The sequence below is a fragment of the Diadema setosum genome, chromosome 6 (assembly GCF_964275005.1).
Source record: "Diadema setosum chromosome 6, eeDiaSeto1, whole genome shotgun sequence".
In the NCBI taxonomy this organism is placed as follows: Eukaryota; Metazoa; Echinodermata; class Echinoidea; order Diadematoida; family Diadematidae; genus Diadema; species Diadema setosum.
Window position 1 is genome coordinate 10,819,687 of NC_092690.1, and position 19,574 is coordinate 10,839,260.

Sequence of the window (19,574 nt, forward strand, 5' to 3'; positions counted from 1 at the left end):
TGGCAAAGAAATACGCATTATGTCAAACTGAACATTAATGTGTAGTATTATGAAGATGTACAAGTGACTGCATGAGTCCTCTTGAAAAGGTGGATAACTAAATGCAATACATAACATCTTTAGTGCAAGATACGACTATTTTCCGGTGAACTCTCCATCGTGTTCATCTGGTTTGTGAAAAGTGAATCGCCGTTTCTTTCATTTCAATGTCACTGCACCTTCCTCGCAAAACAAAACTCATCATTATGAATGCAATGTAGTTTTCATGAATTATGATCACTGGAAGTTAAGACATAGTGTTTCATCGAATACCATCAATGATCAGTGGAGGTTATACAGAGGGTGAATTTTATTTTGCGAGAAATGTTTATTCATACTTAGTTGTAAACCCGACACATGCAGGAATCATGATTTGAATTTAGGCACAACCGCTGCTACAAGGGAACCCACCCTTGGCTTGGAAGCTCGGTAGTGTAGTTGATGTGACGCTTGTGACAGGAGGTGGTAGGTTCGAATCTCATCAGAGTTTGTAAGCCATGATTTTTATCACGGCTTTTACTGAAACACTGTATAATCGGTGTCTTATTTACCATAGTACGTTTGGCATAGTCGTATTATTTCTATTGAGTCGATGTTGTCAGAAAAAAAAAAGTTGAGTACATCTTGAAATATTTGTAGCCTACTTGAAATGTTGTCACCATTACATCAGATTGCTTTATTTGATGTTCTGTCATACAACCTTTTTTTATTATTATTCTACTCAGCTACATGCTGGAGTGTTTTTGTTGTTGTAATTGATTTGATTTGATTTTTTGTGGGGTGTCTCGTTAAACACGTTAGAGTTTGGTAACTTTGAGGGGACTGAGCTTAATATATTCTTGATCTCCTATTCTTCTCAGTCTAAATAACATTTGTATTCTAAGTCTTGTATATTTTTTGTATTTTTTTTTTCTTGTGCAAGGTTAAAAAAGCTCGTAAGGCGCATTTTTTGTCATTTACTTTTGCCTCTTTTCATTTCAACCAATTTCCCGTATTGTTTAACTCTCGGATAAGTTGTACTGAAAGTTAATCGCATCGAAGAAGAAAAAAAAAACCCAACAAAAACAAAGGCAAAAATGATACGATATTCCTTACTTTATCGTGGACATTTTGTGAAGTACGGTCCTCGCATCGCACAGTAACGTCTATTCCTGGATCAAGTTTGAGATCCGTGCTAGGATGCACGATGTTATATCCAGAGTCGCGTTCTTCGGACAGGATTTTCTGTGGGGGACGAATTTTGGTATGATCATAATTATATACATTCGTAGAAAACACCAATGCCTTAATAAAACACGATGAAGTGTTTTGTTTTATAGCTGCTAACGTTTCTGGATATTTTGTTGCGCTATCGTCGTCACTGAGATAACCTGTCTTTTTTGTATTAGTTATTAAATTGAGTAGACTTTACATCGTATATTCACATGCAAGAAGGAAATTACAATATTTTGAAAATGAAATCATTTATTGAGCTCTATTAATCTGCGTCTTTCATCAGGTCAAGGAAATGGTACCTTGTCGTGACCCTCCACATCATCGTACACGTGGATTCTCAAATGTAAGACTCGAGATTGCGGCATTGTTCTGGGCATGTACGGCGTAATAAGAACTCGTTTCCTGATGCGCCGCCATGACGGAATGCTGTTCCAAATCAGCGACACCAGATACCAAGAGAAGTGATTGATGCGAAGCTCCAGATAACCTTTCCGAACAATGCATGTCGGCACATCGTTGTCTCCCTCTTCCTGCCGTCCTTCGATCCTTGTCACCGCGTACGGTTGACCTAGGCAGCAGAAACCGGTACAGTATTACATCAAATTCACTACGGCACCTTCTTTGGCGCGAGATTACATGCACAATCCTTTGTGATCCACTCTCTGTTATGAATGATAATTTCAAAGCCATAGTGGTTGATATTTTCTTTGTGTTTGATAATATGGGTAAATACGTTCGTAAGTGGTAAGTGTGGTGTATTGGCATGTATGGTTTGTACACCGGTGTGAGTGCTATCATCATTATCGAAGTCTTGTAAGAACAAACAGAGTTTACACGATTAAGCTGTATCCAACGAGAAAGGATGGATAAACTGACCAAGTCTAACACGTTCATTTGGTTGTGATATAATCACCATCCCTGTATAGCCTAAGTACCTTTAGTAATTGATGTTCATCATGAATCTGAAGCTATTATTCTAGTATGCAAATATGAAAATGTAATGATACGAAATGAAAGGAGTCTTACCATTTTTATACTCTGGCCAGGAGTACAAAACGGTATGAACGTTGTCTGGTACGACCATCTCACCGCAGTGCGGCATTTTGATTGTGATTGATTTCTTGAAATCCAGATGGGACGGCTCGCATCGGAATGCCCAACATACTACCATTTCATCCGGGGATAGATCAATTCGAGGAGCTGTACAGAGAAGCTCCAGCGAGATGAGCCGCCTTTCTGTGTCAATGGCACCTGCTGGTATCAGCATCCTCACCCCGTACTCTTCCAAGACCAGCTCGCCACCTGCTTCGTTGAATGTCCCTGTTACCTGTGGATTAGCCTGGTCTTTTGTCTGTTATGAAGAGGTGTTGACGATAGATACAACCTTTTTATTATGGCAAAGATTAGAGCAAAGGAGCATTGCCTATCATTTAATAATAATGCATTTCTTATGTAAAGAAAGATCGGCAAAGGTGAAATCGTTAGTCGACAAGGGAACGACCTACACTGGGAGTCGATGGGAGGAAGAAACCACCAAGATATGCAAGCCTCAATTTATATCAGTAATATTCATTTATATGAAGTGTATATCCGAAGGCAACATCTCATGCTTCTTTATTTTTTATGAACTAGGCTACAACTCTTACCCAGTATTACATAAAACTACAGTATCAAACTCTCCAACCTCTTTTAATGAACTACTTTCATCCAACTAGCGTTGCATAAAATGAGTTTTTTGAGTGACTGCAACAAACATCATGAATGCAAAAAAAAAAAAAAATCATACAGATATACATGGTTTCAATAGGATTTGACAGGAGGTTCGTTATTTGAAAAAATGAATAAAAAGGGATAGAAAGTATTCCTCACTGTGAGGAATATAAAAAAGGAAGGTAAAAACATGGGAAAATAAGAAGAGCATGGCAAAAATATTGGGATTAACGACCCCAGGTATTTACGAAGATTTTTGCATGTTCAGAATAACGCACAATTCTACCTACGAACATTGCAAAAAACCCAGTGCCAATCCTAGATAGTGATACCTTCGAATCTACGGCAGCATGCGCGTCACGGAGCAAATGCATAACATCAAGTTTTCCCTTGTCATCAGCATAATCGAGGGGCGTTCGTCCGAAGCTATCCTCAGTGTTCACATCGGCCTCGTACCTCAGAAGGATCTCGGTTATCTCGAAGTCATTCCTAGAAATTAATATACATGTACATGGCCCAACAGAGAAGTTTCGAGAATGTAATTTTCATTCCGGAACACACACACACACACACACACACACACACACACACACACTGATACACACGCACACACGTACAGTCTGAGTCACACGCACACACATACGACAAAAAGAGACCCGAAGGTCTAGTATCGCTAGTCCACCTTCCACACATATGTTTACAGGCTATGAACAAAGGAAACTCGTGACCGCCACAGGAACGGGGGGGGGGGGGTGTTTCATAAAGCTGTTCGTAAAGTTACGAATGACTCACGAGCAACTGGTGATCAGTTCTTGTGCTGAATTATGGAAATTCTGATAAGTATAGCACATCAGAACTGATCACCAGTCGCTAGTAAGTTGTTCGTAACTTTACGAACAGCTTTATGAAACACGACCTGGCGTCCTGTTTGAAGAGTTTACATGCTAAAACAGATATTCATTTAGGAGTATTAAACTCTGATAAACAAGGACAATAATGTGACGACCTCCATTTAAGAACTTTTAAAAGAGGCTGAGCGTATGCATTCTAGGTTGCATTTTGTGTATTCAAACTCCTCGTGTATTGTAACTCACTTTTAATAATACGTACCAAGTTTGTAAAAGAATTGACCACGTTTTTTCCAAAATTATATCAAAATGTTAAAACTAGCAGTCAATTTTGCCCCGGCCCCCAAGTTTTAACCCGGAATCGGCAATGAATAAAATTAAAAGACACACAAAATAGTTACATCATCTTCACCCAGGGCATTATTCGGAAAATATTAACTAACAATTAGGACCATCAAATATGGAAGTAATGTGTGAATGGCTGAACCGAGGTATCTGTCATTTATTGGTCAGTTATACGTGACAGAGAAAAGCGCAAAAAAAGTGGTTTTTCTGATTTTTTTCTCTTCCGGAATGAAATTGAGAATGATAATTTTAAAGGAGGATATAACGTGATTTTCTGATGTCATTGGTGAGACGCAGTATCATGTATACTGCCTGACAGCGATTACCTTTGAACCGCAATATGAAGAGGCGTCAAGCCTTTATTTGCCTTTTCGTCAACTCTTGCCCCAGCCTTCAGAAGCTCGTAGACACATGCCCAGTGTCTATTCCTGCAAGCAAGGTGCAGAGCAGTCGATCCGTCTCCAGACTATAGAAGAAATTGAATAGGACAACATAACAAAGTAAGATTTTAGCTTTCAAAGCAGATGCAATGATAACATGGACTAAGCGCTTTAGTGTCCAAAACAAATGTCAAGATAAATAATGAACTTTGAGAGCAAGATTGTTTAAGGCTACACAACGGAACATTTTTTTTTTCAGACAAGAAAAAAAAGTTAAGGATAAGTTTCTTTTAATGCTGTTGTTGGTCTGTGTTATAAATGGGTTTTGAAGGAAATTTATTATGGACAAACATGTAAAAAAAATATCAGGAGAATTCATTCAAATTTCAATTTCCATTAAAGTACACATTCCATCGGCTTGGTAATGAAACACATAAGGGGTAACATTGCCTCGGTTTTTAGAAAGAGGCATGACAAGTGCTCTTTCACTAAGATAGAAGATTGAACACATGTAACTTATTTTGTCTTGTAATCGATTATCTATAATGACTTTATTAAGTGTATTAGTCCCATTAACCAACTATGACTACACCGAAACTTTGAGAATTCATTACTTTTGACTAGATTGTCAGAATTTCCTCAAATGTCGCTTTGTTCTACTAATACTGCTGCTCTTATCCAATCCATTTTTATATTCAGGTTTGGGTTCCATTTAAGGTTTTTTTTTTTGAAGTTTCTTAAAGTACAGGCCAAACTACATTGCGAAAATTTGAGTTTAATGAATAGTGAATTCAAAGATAATACCCCATGTTTAGAGTCTTGATTTATCGGTAAACGGCTTTTTCCATTCTGATCTGCGTGAAGTATGCATAATACAAATTGGCGATACTGCAAATTATGGTGTCCTCATATCCTTAGAACTCCTTAAAGTTTTTTTTTCTATCTTTTATGCATACATCAGTCTATCAGTCATGCAATTTTTTGTATAATGTGTTATGTGTGAGAAAAATGCACCCTAAATTTCAGACAAACACTGCTTTTTAGCACCCCCAACATTTCCAGCATTTCCGTATATACTCCGTATGTATTATATATTTTGTAAACCTTTAGATCTTTTATTATGAATTATGATGAAATTTTTGTAGTAATGGCTAATGAATCCAATGCTAACTTTATCTAAATTATCGGCTAATTAAATTTCGGTTACAGCTCGTTATTCCGAAGGTTCGTTATTCCGAAGGTTCGTTATTCCGAAAGCTCTTTAGTCCGAAGACTCGTTATTCCGAAGGTTCATTGTTCCGAATTTCATTTTCTGATCAACGAATCTTCGGAATAACGAACCTTCGGAATAACGCCACAAATGTTCGGATTAACAAGCCCTTTTTCATTTTCGTATTAACGAACCTCTAGGTGTAGGGAATTTATGTGTTTCGGATTAACTACCCTTCGGAATAACGAATCTTCGGAATAGCGAACCTTCGGAATAACGAACAGCACCCTAAATTTCTTTCCCACTTGTGAGAAAACCTTTGAGGAGCTTCAAAGCGACCTGCAGAGATCAACATCTCCCCAGACTGGGAGACATTGGGAAGACCTTTTTATCAGACCGACACTTCTTGACCACTTTCCTCTATGTGCTTTTCAAATAGAAATGAGACTTCATTTTACAGTTGCCAGACATCGAGTACCTCTTGCCAAAGGTTTTTGTTTTAGGTCACTTCTACAGTGTCCGATACCTCACAATACAGCGTGTCCCATGCAGAAAAAAAAAAAACCAAACCGAGTTTCATTGCAATTCTTTGCGATCATACTCATATATTTCCTTTATGAGTTGTACATGGATTGAAAGATACACTTCTCTTCTTTCATTTGATGTACAACACGTTGTTCATAATTCATGCATGACTGAGTTGGAACAATAGACAGTGGTGCTATTAAAATTTTATTTGCACAAGCAAATGGCAACTTTGAATGAATTTTTAGAATTTACAGCAATCTTTTGCAAAAAATAACGTCAAAGCTTTAATATCCAGTCTTTTTCCTTTCATATGATATCCCATGCGTAAAAAATAATAGAGGAAAAGCTCGAGGAAAACTTAATTTGAAAAATATCCTTACATTTTACCCAGATAGATAGTAAATAAGGAGTAGTTAGCTTTCCCGACGCCTGCCCCAGATAACAATGGCCTTCAAGCTTCAATGAATTTACACAAACATGAAAGGAGGGGGGTAAAAGGGAATGTTACAGGCGGTTCGGTTATGAATATGGTCGTAAATTAGCACGTGATCATGAGCTTGCCTGACCATGCAGCTAACTACAGAGCAAAGGGTGTTCATCAGCGGAATGTTTTTGAAGGTAGGGTGGGAATAACCATGGACCTACATGGAATAACGGACCGAAAAAACCTTCCGAGCCCCCCCCCCCCCCCCCCAAAAAAAAAAAAAAAAAAAAAACTTCCTGCCCTACACTTGCACCTTTGAAATGTTACAAAGTTCAGTGATAAATAAAGTGATGTACCCCCTCTTTCTGCTTCGCCTCCCCCTTCAAAAAGTTCAAAACCCTGTCAGTGATGAAGGATGAACCACGCTTGAGGCAAATATAGAGAGGAATGAAAACAGTTAAATAAGTTTGAGGTAAAAAAAAAAATCATCAAAATGTGTATCATTGTTGTAATGTTGATTTCCCGCAGCCATTGGACTGCGTGCAGCCTGAGAATACTCATGATATTACTCTTCAATTATTGGTTATGTCTCATAGCTTATTCTAAATGAATGACAACAAAGGGTTGTCCGTCTCATACAGCACTCTCTGTAAATACCCCCCCCCCCCCAACAACAACATTCACTGTAGCACTGCGGCTGTTTTGTATGAATTCAAGGGTGCAGATGAGCCCATTGTCTAATGCTGAGTCGGAACAGCTGAATGCTTGTTTTCTTCGACTATTCGTAGAATTGGTAGAAATGAATTTCGATAGTAAAAAGTTGGATGGAAACCCGGTCTCGTTTTTTTTTTTTGAAGTGAAGTCGGCTGAAGGTAAAGCAGAACTAACATCTAGTACATTTTGAGTACACACTGAGCTTAATATATAGACCTCATTTTCCTCAGATCAATTTGGAGCAAACCGGAATACGCAAGGCAAGGGTTGACTTTCAATGTACGACTCTCTCCAAGAACAGGTGAAAGAATAAACCGACTCATATCCAATCACAGCGCACTACAAGCCAGACGCATTTTGCTCCCATCTGCAAGGAAGTCTTCAAAATAACAGTCAGGACAAAAATGAAATGAAGCGTGATGTGGATATTTTTTTTTTTTACTTTCACGTACAGTGTGTGTATATGTTATTGATTATATTGAGATTAAGAAAAATGAAAATGAAAATGAACTTGAACTTAAGAATGAGAGCCATTCTATAGGATAAAAACTGATATAAAATATCGGGAAGGAATAAGACATTAGATTGCCCAGAATACTCATCTCTTCGACGAACCTGGTAACTGCTAACTATAGCCTTGCAAAGGGCAAATTTGCTTCAGCTGAAATCTCTTTTGTAGAAGAGGCTAAGATAGTTAGACATATAACGGCCAAATTCATCTTAAATTTGCTTGAAGATGTTAGTACAATTACTACATTCGTGATGGTGGTAAAGAGTCCACTAACTAAAGCCACACTCCCCAGACAGATCTACCTTGCCAAGAAGAGTAAATATAATAAAAGGGAACTTTCTACACTCCTCTGTCAACATTGAATTAAGGAGTGGAAACAATCGTTGACAGTCAGACTAAAGGCCTATATATAAACACGAAAAAGCAGATGTCCCAATGATATCACATGTAATTCATGCCACATGAGAAGCAATGACACTTAAAAAAAAAAAGATTGTATCACTACCCTGTTGGATTTATGTAATGTAATGTTATATAATTTTATTATGTTTTTCAAAATCCTTATATATGTATTAATTTAAGATTTAAATGTTAAGCGCTTAGAAACTACTGTAATAAGCGCTATATAAATGTACATTATTATTATTATTATTATTGGATGTACAATGCAGGCAATGCATGTCTCCGCAGTTACGAGCGAGATCTGGCAAGGGAATGTTTTGTCATTTATGTTACAAATGTGAAAAGCTTGGTCCAAAGACTCTCATACTACTGGACATGCTCTTCTGGACAGGATCTGACGGGTACACTTCACGAGACCTACACGCACGAGTAATACAGCTATGAGTCATACAGCTCACATGTCATGCACCCCACTATAGAGTTATACAGCCCACGAGTTCGACACCAAGTAAAGTAAGTTCACGAGCTATACAGCCCACAAGTTCCACACTATACGCAGAAAGGATCACGAGACCGACATTACGCAAACAAAGCCCACGGGACCGACACTACGCTTGAAAGGCTTCAATAATGGGACAAGGAAGATATGAGAGATGGATAGGTAGAGTTGCTAAGGTGTTACCCCGTCAGTTGTCATATATAGTCCCCTGAAATGTTAAAGATCTTTAATTGTGTTTGCGTGTGTGCTTGTGACAGAAGCGAGAAAGAAAAAAAAAAAGAAAAAAAAAACCTTGCATCATGTCAATCTTCTAGCTAGAAATTGGGAAAGCCTACTAAAACAAAGCACGATGGCTTTAGCAAAGATCTAAATTTAAACCATACATCATTCTTGTCTTCTTTTTTTGTTTATTTACATTTTCTCGGGGACGGGTCCTGTGGAGAGTACAACTTTATTTTTGAAAAAGAAGAAAAAAAAAAAAACATCGCTAACAATTTCCCTCCCCGTTGCGTGACAGAACCGCCCCTAAAAGCGACAAGTGTAGAAATACAAATTTGACGTTGATGTTCAATTCAGTTCAATTCATTTATATTCATTCTTCTTTTTCCAACAAAACATAGCACAAGATAAATCAGGAATTACATCATAAACACAAACATTTGCCTTTGCAATAGATAAATGATACCGATAAACGTAAGAGCGCATACTGGCCAAAAATAATACAAAGACATGCCTCAGTTGAAAAAAAAGAAGAAAAGAATTGAGAGGTCGACTAAAAAGCAAAGCTTGTATATTGTGAACAACTCAAAAAACTTATGAATTACTTATTTACAAACACTTGTCACAAATATGATATAAGACAGGACGGGACAAAACAGGAGAAACACAACAACATGAAACAACTCGTCAGAATAAATGAAAAGAATGGAAGGAAAGAAAGAAAAAGAGAGAATGAGAGAATGCCTACACGCTGAACAAGGGAAATGGAACAGGGGATGATTAGGCGTTTTAACATCAGCCCGATGTTTCGAAATAGCGCGCTTTTTTCTGACTTGGGAAATTAACCCGATCACGAAATAGCACGCTATTTGATAATGTGAACACAAATTAGCGCGCTAATTGTATCGCTCTGATCGAGAAAATTTCTCGAGTACAACTCGGGAAATTTCTGAAATAAGCGGGATAATTCGCGAAGTAGCGCGCTATTTGATAATGTGAAAACGCCTCAAGAAATTAGCGCGACGCATCCCATCATGCCTAGCGTGTGTGACCCAATCGATCGAGGCAAACTGCACACAAATCATGAGGAATTTTTGAAATTGCACACATTACTGATGCTGTTTGCAAATGCTCAGCTGTCGAATAAGCTCGAAAAAAATTTCGGACTAATTCTCTTCGGGCTGATGTGAATAGGAAATGAAAATAGCGCGCTAATTCGCGACGCGAAAATTATCTCGAGCTTGGATTTTCACCGGGCTGATGTAAAAACGCCTAATGAGAATGTGCTTCATAGAGTTGGTGCTGCATCCCGATGTGCAAGGATTGTGATGGCTACTTCATTACGTAATAATGAATTCAGTGATTGAATGATTGGTGGATGGATGATGAACCCTGAGGTTGACGAAACCTATAGCTATTTTTTTTTTAAAGCATATCAGAGAGGATTTAATAGAAAAAAAAATCAACTAGCGCTTAAAAGAATACAAAGATGGGGATTTTTTTTTTAAAATTTCACAGTGAATTCCAAAATCTAGGACCGGTGTATATAAATGTATTCTGAGCCAATAAAGTTCTCAGGAGGGGTGTGTGGCACCCATTATAGATTGTCTAGTGGGATAAATATGAAAAGACTGGTTCCGTGTGAACATTGGATTGAAAATACTGGGAAGTGCATTTACATTGTAATTAAACATAAACTGACCAGGTTGAAAAAAGTAAAAATCTTGATTTTCAATATCGTATACTTAGTAAACAATGTAAAAGTAGAATTAGTTACAATATCTGGCTAGATAGCTTGATAAAATTGCAGCCGCCAGTATATTATTTTCCCCTTCATGGAACACCCTTTACAGGTTCATACTTGTCATCGACATGTAGATAGCGCTGTTCATCCTGTCGGTCTCATGAGCTTTCTTTGTCTAGTGTTGGTCTTGTGAGCCTTCTTTGCCTATAGTGTCGGTCTCGCAGGCTTTCTTTCCTGGTGTCGGTCTCGTAAGTCTGTTTGCGTATGCTCGGTCTCGTGAGCCTTTCCTGCGCAGTGTCGAACTCATCGGCTGTATGACTCGTGAGCCTTATAACTTGTGGGATGCATGACTCATGGACCTATTTTCTTTTTCTTTTTTATGTCGGTCTCCGTATGACACTCGTGGGTGTCTTCTCGTGGGATGACCCCGGATCTGACACCGTCTCATCATTTTCACAGCATGGGCATTACTTCATCAACATTGAAAACCCTCTTAAATTGGGATTCTCTTTGGGTGCCACGCTTCTATCCTGTCCAGTGGTATGTGTGTGGAATTTGTGCATATTCGACTCATTGGCACAGAAAGAGTTAAGGGACTTGAACTTGACCCTCGTGCAGGTAAAATTATGGCAGAGGCCATACTAGTTGTAAACACGGAAACGTAAGCTCACCAACGTCATGTCTTTGTTGCCAGCAAAAGCAAAGTTAACGTTTCTCTGCTTTTTATGAGGACCATCATGCAGTCATATACTTGATTTGAGTGTTGTCACTGCGCAGCTGCCCCGGGGAAGTAGAGGTCAACTGAGATGCGCTTTTTTCATTCTTTTTTTTTTTTACCGATGACGTGTGTAGGTCCTCCTGTATTGTGTTGTACTTACTGCAATAGCCAGTCATGCGTATCTATGCTCTCTTGAAGCTCAAGTTTCTCAAATTGTTGCGCATTTGTTCAATTTATTCTCCACGCCGAAGAAGGATGTCCGCTTGCGGAACTTAGGCCTACTTGGCCTCTATTTTTCAGCGTCATTCATTGAGAGATGGACACTGCCGGTGATGTTGACCCCATCATGACACAGAGCATGAGGGAATTACAAACTGGAGTTGGGCCTTGATGATACTCCGATGTAGTAGGTATCTGTCTTTGGAGAAAACGCATATGGCTCGAGATTTTCTGCCGCAACGGCTACCGGAAACAGCTGGAAGATGACCTAGGCACCTCGGAAATGTAAACAGGTTTCAAATTGGCATTCCGTTTACTACTCGAGGAAAAGGCAATCGTGCTCTAAAACGCTTTTCAAAGTGTTTTTTTTTTTCTCTTTGTTCAAATCGTCATTTCTACATGAGATTTAAAACACGGTTGCGTTTATCTGATAACCGAAAATGCCTCAAACGCGATTTATTGTGCCTCAGAAAACTTTAGAGAAAAGCACCATAAACACGTTAAAGATATCAGGCCTATGTCTAAAGTATAGTCTCGACTGGATTGCAGACACTGACCTTCTCTTCCACCTCTGCCTGTGCTTCAATGAGTAAGCGTACAATCCTGTCGTATCCTTTCTCAGCAGCATCAAGGAGAGGTGTTTGTCCGGTGAAGCGATCCTTGACGCTTACATCGGCCTTGTGCCGCAGAAGGATCTCAACGATATTATATTGATTCCTAATACTTCGCAAACAAGGACGAGAAAAATAGTTGTAATTTTATCTATTGACTACTTAAGATAACAACATCAGCATCTTACAGAAATTTGGTACTGAACGACTCGTGGTTTGCAAAATGTTCCATAATTCACACTTTCATGAACATATATACGTACACACACTCAGCAATAAACACCTTTTCCGGTTAATATTTTTCAATGAAGATTTAGAAAAAAAAAATCATTGTGTCATATAAATACCGTATCAAATGCCATTTAATTCGCTATCAACCTGGTAGGTTTATATATACAAACAAAAATACGCATTAGTGAACATATTCGAACATATTAGGCAGGAAAGTAAAAATTGCAGAAACTGACATATCGAAATTCGTTGGCAAATGCCCCTCAAGATAGCAATGATAACAGAACCTTGTTCTCTTTATATTCTCAAACAAAACCATAGTGGGGAAAATACAGAGGAACATAAGAATTTTCTGTCAACACAAGCTATAAATGACATAAGAAGTAAGCCGCAAAGGTCGTAAAATGGACAGAATTTTTTCACTTTATTTTCTTGATTAAGGAATTGAATTTAAAAAAGCATGAGACAAATTCTAGAAAAACCAACAACATAATTTCACATTTTCTTCATTTGGAAAAGCATTTCAAATTTCTACCATCTTTGTTACCATTGCTTCTCGTCTTATGTGTTTTAACTTTGGATCTGACTGGAGATTCATTTTTTCCATTATTTTTGCCTTTTTTATCTTTGAAGGGTTGAAGAGACATTATAGAGATCATATATTTATTTTTGTAAATTAAGTTGCATTTCTTATTGCGGTGAATTCGTCTTTTGTTCTCATTGTTACATGTAAGAGCACATACGAAGAATAACAACTTGTCCATATTTGCATCTTTTACTTTTGTGCCTTGGAAGAGAAGAACGAATGTGTATACTCATGCGTAAAGCTTCCCTTCTTATTGACCTGCTAGGGTGATATCAAATCAAATTACCTTTAACATGGTACATAAAACAATACTAGATTAATACAAGATTAACTTGAAAAAGTGTTTACTTTCTTTCTTTTTTTTTCGTTTTTTTTTTTTGCTGAGTGTATGTATGCATACACATACAAATATATAAACATCTATTTAAGCAAATGAAACATTATGACGTGATTAAGTACTGGCAGAACACGTGCATAACTCAATACTTCGAAAGCTACCTAAATTTTCACCTTCACCATAATTGCTCTTTACGCATGTGGAAATTGACAAATTTAATAAAATTGTCAATCCTAGATGTGATTATATATGCCTCTGCATCACAAAACCAACGAAAAGTCGCACAAAACAAAACAAAGGGTCAAGTGAAACGGGTCAACCTTGGCAATCTTGAGATTTTCGTACAGAGGGAAATAACACTTTTCTTCTTCATTATCCTAAGATTTAGGATCATAAAATGAATGGGAAATGGTGTCTTTGGCAGTCTTCTAAAACCCTTTTGTGAAGAATTCTGTGCTTAAGTACGTTTAAGAGACCCTCTTTCATTAAAATAAAGCAACAACAACACAAAAAAAAACTTTGCGAAATATCATAATCCCTTTGTTGCTGAGAGTTTTACATCCATTTTCGTCCCAGTAATTGCGCAGAATACAGCTTGGTAAGACCAACAACTTGAATAGATACCTTACTTCAGAACCTCTTTTTCTCAGTACACACCACTCAAGAGTTCTTCCTTTCTATATGTAGTTATGTTACGAGGGTCCGTTTGAATTGAGTTACATACACCATTTTACAGCTTAGAATCTGGTATTTTAGAATCTGCCATTAATTTGAAACCAATATCTGGCGACTTTTTGTTGCTTTTCTGATGCAGGGCCACATGAATTGTACGGTCAGAAAACTTAAAGCTGAATGATTAACATAAAATATAAAAATAGATAAAAATCAGCAAAATTAGTTTGGTATACAACGTTCAGATTAAGCTCTGTATGCGTAGATTTGTTGGTCTTGTAATATATCCGTATATTTAAGATAGTGCCACATCCATGTCAAGCTCTGCTTATGATGACTGTCCCCTATATTGATTTCTTCTCTGTTCATATCTTAATACATGCTTGATTCATATGATACTATGGCATTATTACAGACTGATTTTGTTATGAAATTAAACATTTCTTATATTGATTTGTATCTTATACTCTCCTTTTTTTTTTTGCATACCCTGTATCACTTCATTTTCATTTGTCATTGTATTTGAAGAAAGAAAATGCAGACTTAATAAACCACACCAAACCAAACCAAACCAAACCAAACCAAAAGACCCCAAAATTAATTCAACATACCATGTCCTGCATTTATACACTTGTGCCGTCAGAGTTTTTTTTTTCCACTTTCAAATTTTCAAATTGTTAACATTTAAAACGTCACCATTCCCAAAATGGACGCAATCTGCTGAAAAAAAAAAAATGTTCTGGCTACAGGTAACGGTTACCTTTTGATATTGATTGGACAGATATAACGTCAGGTGATCTTCAAGATAGTTTGTAGATTTTGATAGTTTTCCTATCTTGAGCTCGACTTATAGGTAATTGGCTATAATTGGTTGGCTTGTATAGGCCCGCCTAGAGTATTTAGGGGACGTTTTTTTTTTTTAGAGTGATCAGTGTTCTTGAGGATGTCAGTATTACTCTGATGTACAAATTAAATAACTGCTATATAGCCGTGATTAAATCGTAGCCAAACAAGTATAACAAAACATCGCTCCTCGAATGCTTATTATTGCCGAGTAGAAAATGATGTAAGACTACTTATAATTTAGTGCATCCTTTCTCCCCGAGTAATACCACTCGATGAATCAACAATATCACACAGTAATATTTCCATTATTAACGGTAATAAAGCACCTATTGGAATTTTCTCTCTTGCAATTGAATTCGATTGCTTCGCATCTCCATAGCAAAGAAAGAAGACGAAAGTGTAAGGTGCACACGTACCGTAATAGGACTCAATGTATAGATTATCCCATTACAATCATACTCTAATCCCTAATCCCAAAGATAACTTGCTAATTAAAATTTTTCCCCTTGGCTATGTTGGCAGTGGAGTTGAATTGTTAGATTTTTGAAATGAAGCTGTACGAAGGAAAACGACAGAATGTGAAGTTTCCAAATTCAGCACACTTTGATTAGTTGTATAGAACGCACAATAAGTATTGCATGACTAAATGATACCTTTTAACTGCAATCTGAAGAGCCGTCAAGCCTTCTTCCGTCTTTTCGTTGACTTTGGCCCCAGCCTTCAGAAGCTCGTGCACATACCTCCAGTGCCCATGACGGCATGCGAGATGAAGAGCTGTAGATCCGTCCTTTGACTACACGTAAATATCAAGATTTTTTTTTTTTGTTCCGTCAATTTTCATATTTCTCCATGAAAAGACGAACAAAAACAAAACAAAAAATAAACGAAAAAAAAAAATACACAGTTCAAACAAGGCAAGTGCCAAAATGTGTCTCGTCCATTCGCGTACAAGAAATTATTTCTAACTCCGGGACGTTCATTTACCCCGCTCATGACATCTGACCTTGTGATGACCTTCAACTCCCCAAGAGCCATTTACCAGCAAAGTTTGGTCACAAGCGGATATATGGATCAAAAGTTTTGAGCTAAAATTGAAACACGCCGTAAAAATTTGACCCCTGTTGTGTTAACACTTGTCTGTTACCTTTGACCATGTGGTGACCTTCAACTTCTAAAGGGACATCTACCATCCAAGTCTGGTCACAAACAGACATACACATCAAAAGTTATGAGCCAAAATCGAAACGCGCCCTAAAAACTTAACATTTAGCCCTAAAGTTCATTGACCCCTGCCTGTGACCTTTGACCTTGAGGTGACTTCATGTTTGTTAAAATGTGTAACTTTGTATAACCAATCTTCCTCCAGGTTTCATTGAAATTGAAATCCCCAGTAAATAGTTATTCAAGTTTTTGTAGCGTTACGGACAGACGACGGACGGACAGACGCCGCAGGCGATGCCTTAGTCTCCCCTCACCTCCTGTGGGCTCGACAAAAATGACGTGGCACTAGATATGATTCCAGCCAAAAGAATTGAACATTTATCTCTCGCTCCTTTTCTCTCTCTCTCATCAGCTCCTCTATACCGTTATTTTCTGTTTTGTTTAAAGACGTATTTTGAAGGGTCAGTCTGCTACCTCATACGAACTTTTAAGGAGTTTTACGGCGTTTTTAACGATATATTTGTACGTTAAGTGAATTCTTTCTGGATCCCAAATTCTTGTGAATTGTTACTTAAAAGTTTATGACAAATACTGACCTGTAGGTCTACTTGTGCGTGTGCGTTGATCAAACAGCGCACGATACCAACTTGGCCATTTTTGGCAGCATAGTGGAGGGGCGTTTGTCCAGACCCATCCTGCGCGTTTGCATCAGCATTATGCTTCAGAAGGATCTCAGCTATGGCGCAGTAGTTCCTGTGAATTATTCCACGCAGAAGGACGAAAGATCAGGCGTCATCTCATTGCTAAATAAATTCTTCAAACTTTGTTCTGAACTGTTCGTAATGTTTTTTTTAAAGTTCCAAAGACAACACTAATCTTCTTCTCGGCATTCATCAATACAAATCATGGAACATTATCATAAGACAATGATTTCTACGCAGCAGCTGTAGATAAGGAGGCAAGGACGGATGGGGTACTATTAGCGGTTGATATCTTTACTTCTTCTGAGTTGGCACAAGAGAATGAGCTTCACGAAATGGTACATTTCCGTCAAATGTCTTTTTGTGCGAAGCAGTGTCTGCCAAAATGAATAACAAACAAACAGAATTATTTCATATATTAAAATTCCTTTACCTTTTTATTTTATTTCTATTCAAATATGCTTGAATACGAACTTTAGTGTATATCTGTAACCATAGACGGTTAAAAGAATTAAGACAAGGTACGTGTGTTGGACAAGCGGCACCAGGAGAAAGCTTTTTATTTTGATAATAAAAATAAAAAGGTAAAGGAATTTTATTATATTAAATAATTTTGTTTGTTTGTTATTCATTTTGGCAGACACTGCTTCGCACAAAAAGACATTTGACGGAAATGTACCATTTCGTGAAGCTCATTCTCTTTTGCCAACTCAGAATTCGGATTCATTGTAAACAACACAACAAAAAATGAAGCCAAAACTTTGGTAAGATATTTGGCAACTTATGATTTCGGTGAAATCAACTTTGTGCTTGAATTTGACAAAGGTGTTTGCCACTTCGTCTTTTTCAAGCACATAATTCTGTAGTAAAAAGTAATGCGACGGTGGGATTTTTGGTCTAGATAGAATACTAGTACATGTGTCAGAGTGTATCTTAAGACGGAGAATTGATGTACGAGGTACAGCCACGTGAAAAGGCAGATAGCAAAATTTCCTCACAGTGATCGAATATTTTACGTGGCGAAATTTGTAGCCATTCGTGAAAGTTTCTTAATTAGTGTGAAATACTCTTTTTTTGTTTTTGCATAAACCAAAAGCTGAGGTTGGTAAAAAGTGGAATTGTATCGAAGAATCGATGAAACGGATCACTTCGTCGTTCGGGATTATTTTTAATGCATTTTAATTTTTTCTATTCAAAAAGCTACTCAGGTGCTCTCTTCTAACAGTGGAATTATGGTAGACTATGCAGAAACAGACTCAACTGACTGATCAAAACATCAAGCAAGATATTTCAAGGTTGTTTTTTTTTTTTATTCTTAATCTGGACTATAGTTCAGAGTTATTTCAATCTATATGTATACCTTTTTGTGACAGGTAAGCCTACTTAACGAACAAATTCACTTCCGCAGACATGTGAATTGAGTGATTGCAGCAATATTAGTAGAACACATTAGTGACGGTTTCAGGAAAATTAGATAATCCATTTAAAAGTCATGAATTTTTAAACTTTCTGCTTAGTAACTGCTGGATGAGTAGACTACTACAGCTTGTGATGTCTCATGTGTACAACGATTTAAAGAAAATATAAAGGAATTTCAAGATATTTTCACTTTTTTATATTTCACATCTTGTTTATATTTTCATGACTTGTAAATAATATGTTTGGTATTGTAGAACGAAGTACTTTTTTTCTGTTTTGTACAAGTGGAGAAATAAAACTCACTGAAACTGAACTGACGCTTTTCTCACTATAAAAGAACACTTGACTTCCCTCTTTCAGAAGGCAAGGGGGATTAATATTACAGTTAACACACGTCAGTGACGAGTATGTATAGGAAATTGCACTTTTTTCAAAAAGTACAATTTTGTAAATTTCTCTCAATATTTTCCTTATATAGTTGTACGCATGTGACATCATACACCGTAGTAGTCTTCTTATCCAGCAGTGACTGTGCAGATACTTAATAAATTTAAAACTTTTGAATGGATTGTCCGATTTTCCCCAAATTTTCGCTTATGTGTTCTACCAATAGGCCTATTGCTGCGTTCACTCAATCCACATGTATATGGAGATGTACTTGTCCTTTAACCCTATTTTAACTGGGCTATTTGAGACCAAGTTTTTACTGGATTTGACCCCCCCTCCCTTCAGATCTTGGCCGCCGATCGCACGATCGCCGCAAAATTCTGCCTGAAGATAGAGCTGGATGTCAACTACCAGGTTACATCATACAATAGAAAAACATTGGCTTTCTATTTTTAGTAAATTAATTATGCAAATTTACGCATGAAATCATATTTTCACCCAAAACTCCATTAAAAAGACTGAAGGATTGCTAAATTTTTGTGTCAGAGTTCTTCAAGACACATCCACTAATTTTCTTGTAAAAAAAGCACATTCAAAATTAGTTTCTTTTTTTATTGTTTTGTTAATTTCTTATGTATTTATTGTTTTTTCGACCTTTTGTTTTCTATATATTTTCATTTTGGTCAAAATTTGTTGCAGGTACTTTTTCAAGCGTATCTACATTAGAATTGATTAATTTCAATGGTTAAAAGTTGAAAAAAGTCATGAAACGACGCGGTAAAATCTTTGCGCGTTGCGGAATCGTAGCGCAAAATGTCGAGGACCCCCCTCCCCCCCCCCCCCCCGTCAGAATAGGGTTAAAGAAGCACAAAAGTCAGACATTTTAGGAAATGATGTT

The 19,574-nt window shown here is 37.3% G+C and overlaps 1 protein-coding gene across 1 annotated transcript; it reads right to left on the minus strand.

Annotated features, from left to right (window-relative positions):
- Window positions 1–434: 434 nt before the first annotated feature.
- Window positions 435–16,043, minus strand: LOC140229522 (netrin receptor UNC5C-like). The gene is made up of 8 exons (XM_072309769.1): window positions 16,012–16,043; window positions 12,283–12,448; window positions 4,484–4,623; window positions 3,297–3,453; window positions 2,281–2,605; window positions 1,554–1,822; window positions 1,135–1,263; window positions 435–488 (listed from the first exon to the last, which is right to left on the minus strand). The coding sequence occupies exons 1-8, from the start codon at window positions 16,041–16,043 to the stop codon at window positions 435–437; spliced, it is 1,272 nt and encodes a 423-aa protein (XP_072165870.1).
- Between the last annotated feature and the right edge of the window lie 3,531 nt (window positions 16,044–19,574).

Bases quoted from the DNA above. Each gene is read 5' to 3' on its own strand.
- LOC140229522 (XM_072309769.1), bottom strand. From the start codon at position 16,043: ATGGCTCTTGGGGAGTTGAAGGTCATCACAAG. The intron at 4,624-12,282 runs GTCAGTGTCTGC...TTTCTTCTATAG, and splicing joins AGGCAGAGGTGGAAGAGAAG to TCTGGAGACGGATCGACTGC. The intron at 2,606-3,296 runs GTATCACTATCT...TCTTCATAACAG, and splicing joins ATGCTGCCGTAGATTCGAAG to ACAAAAGACCAGGCTAATCC.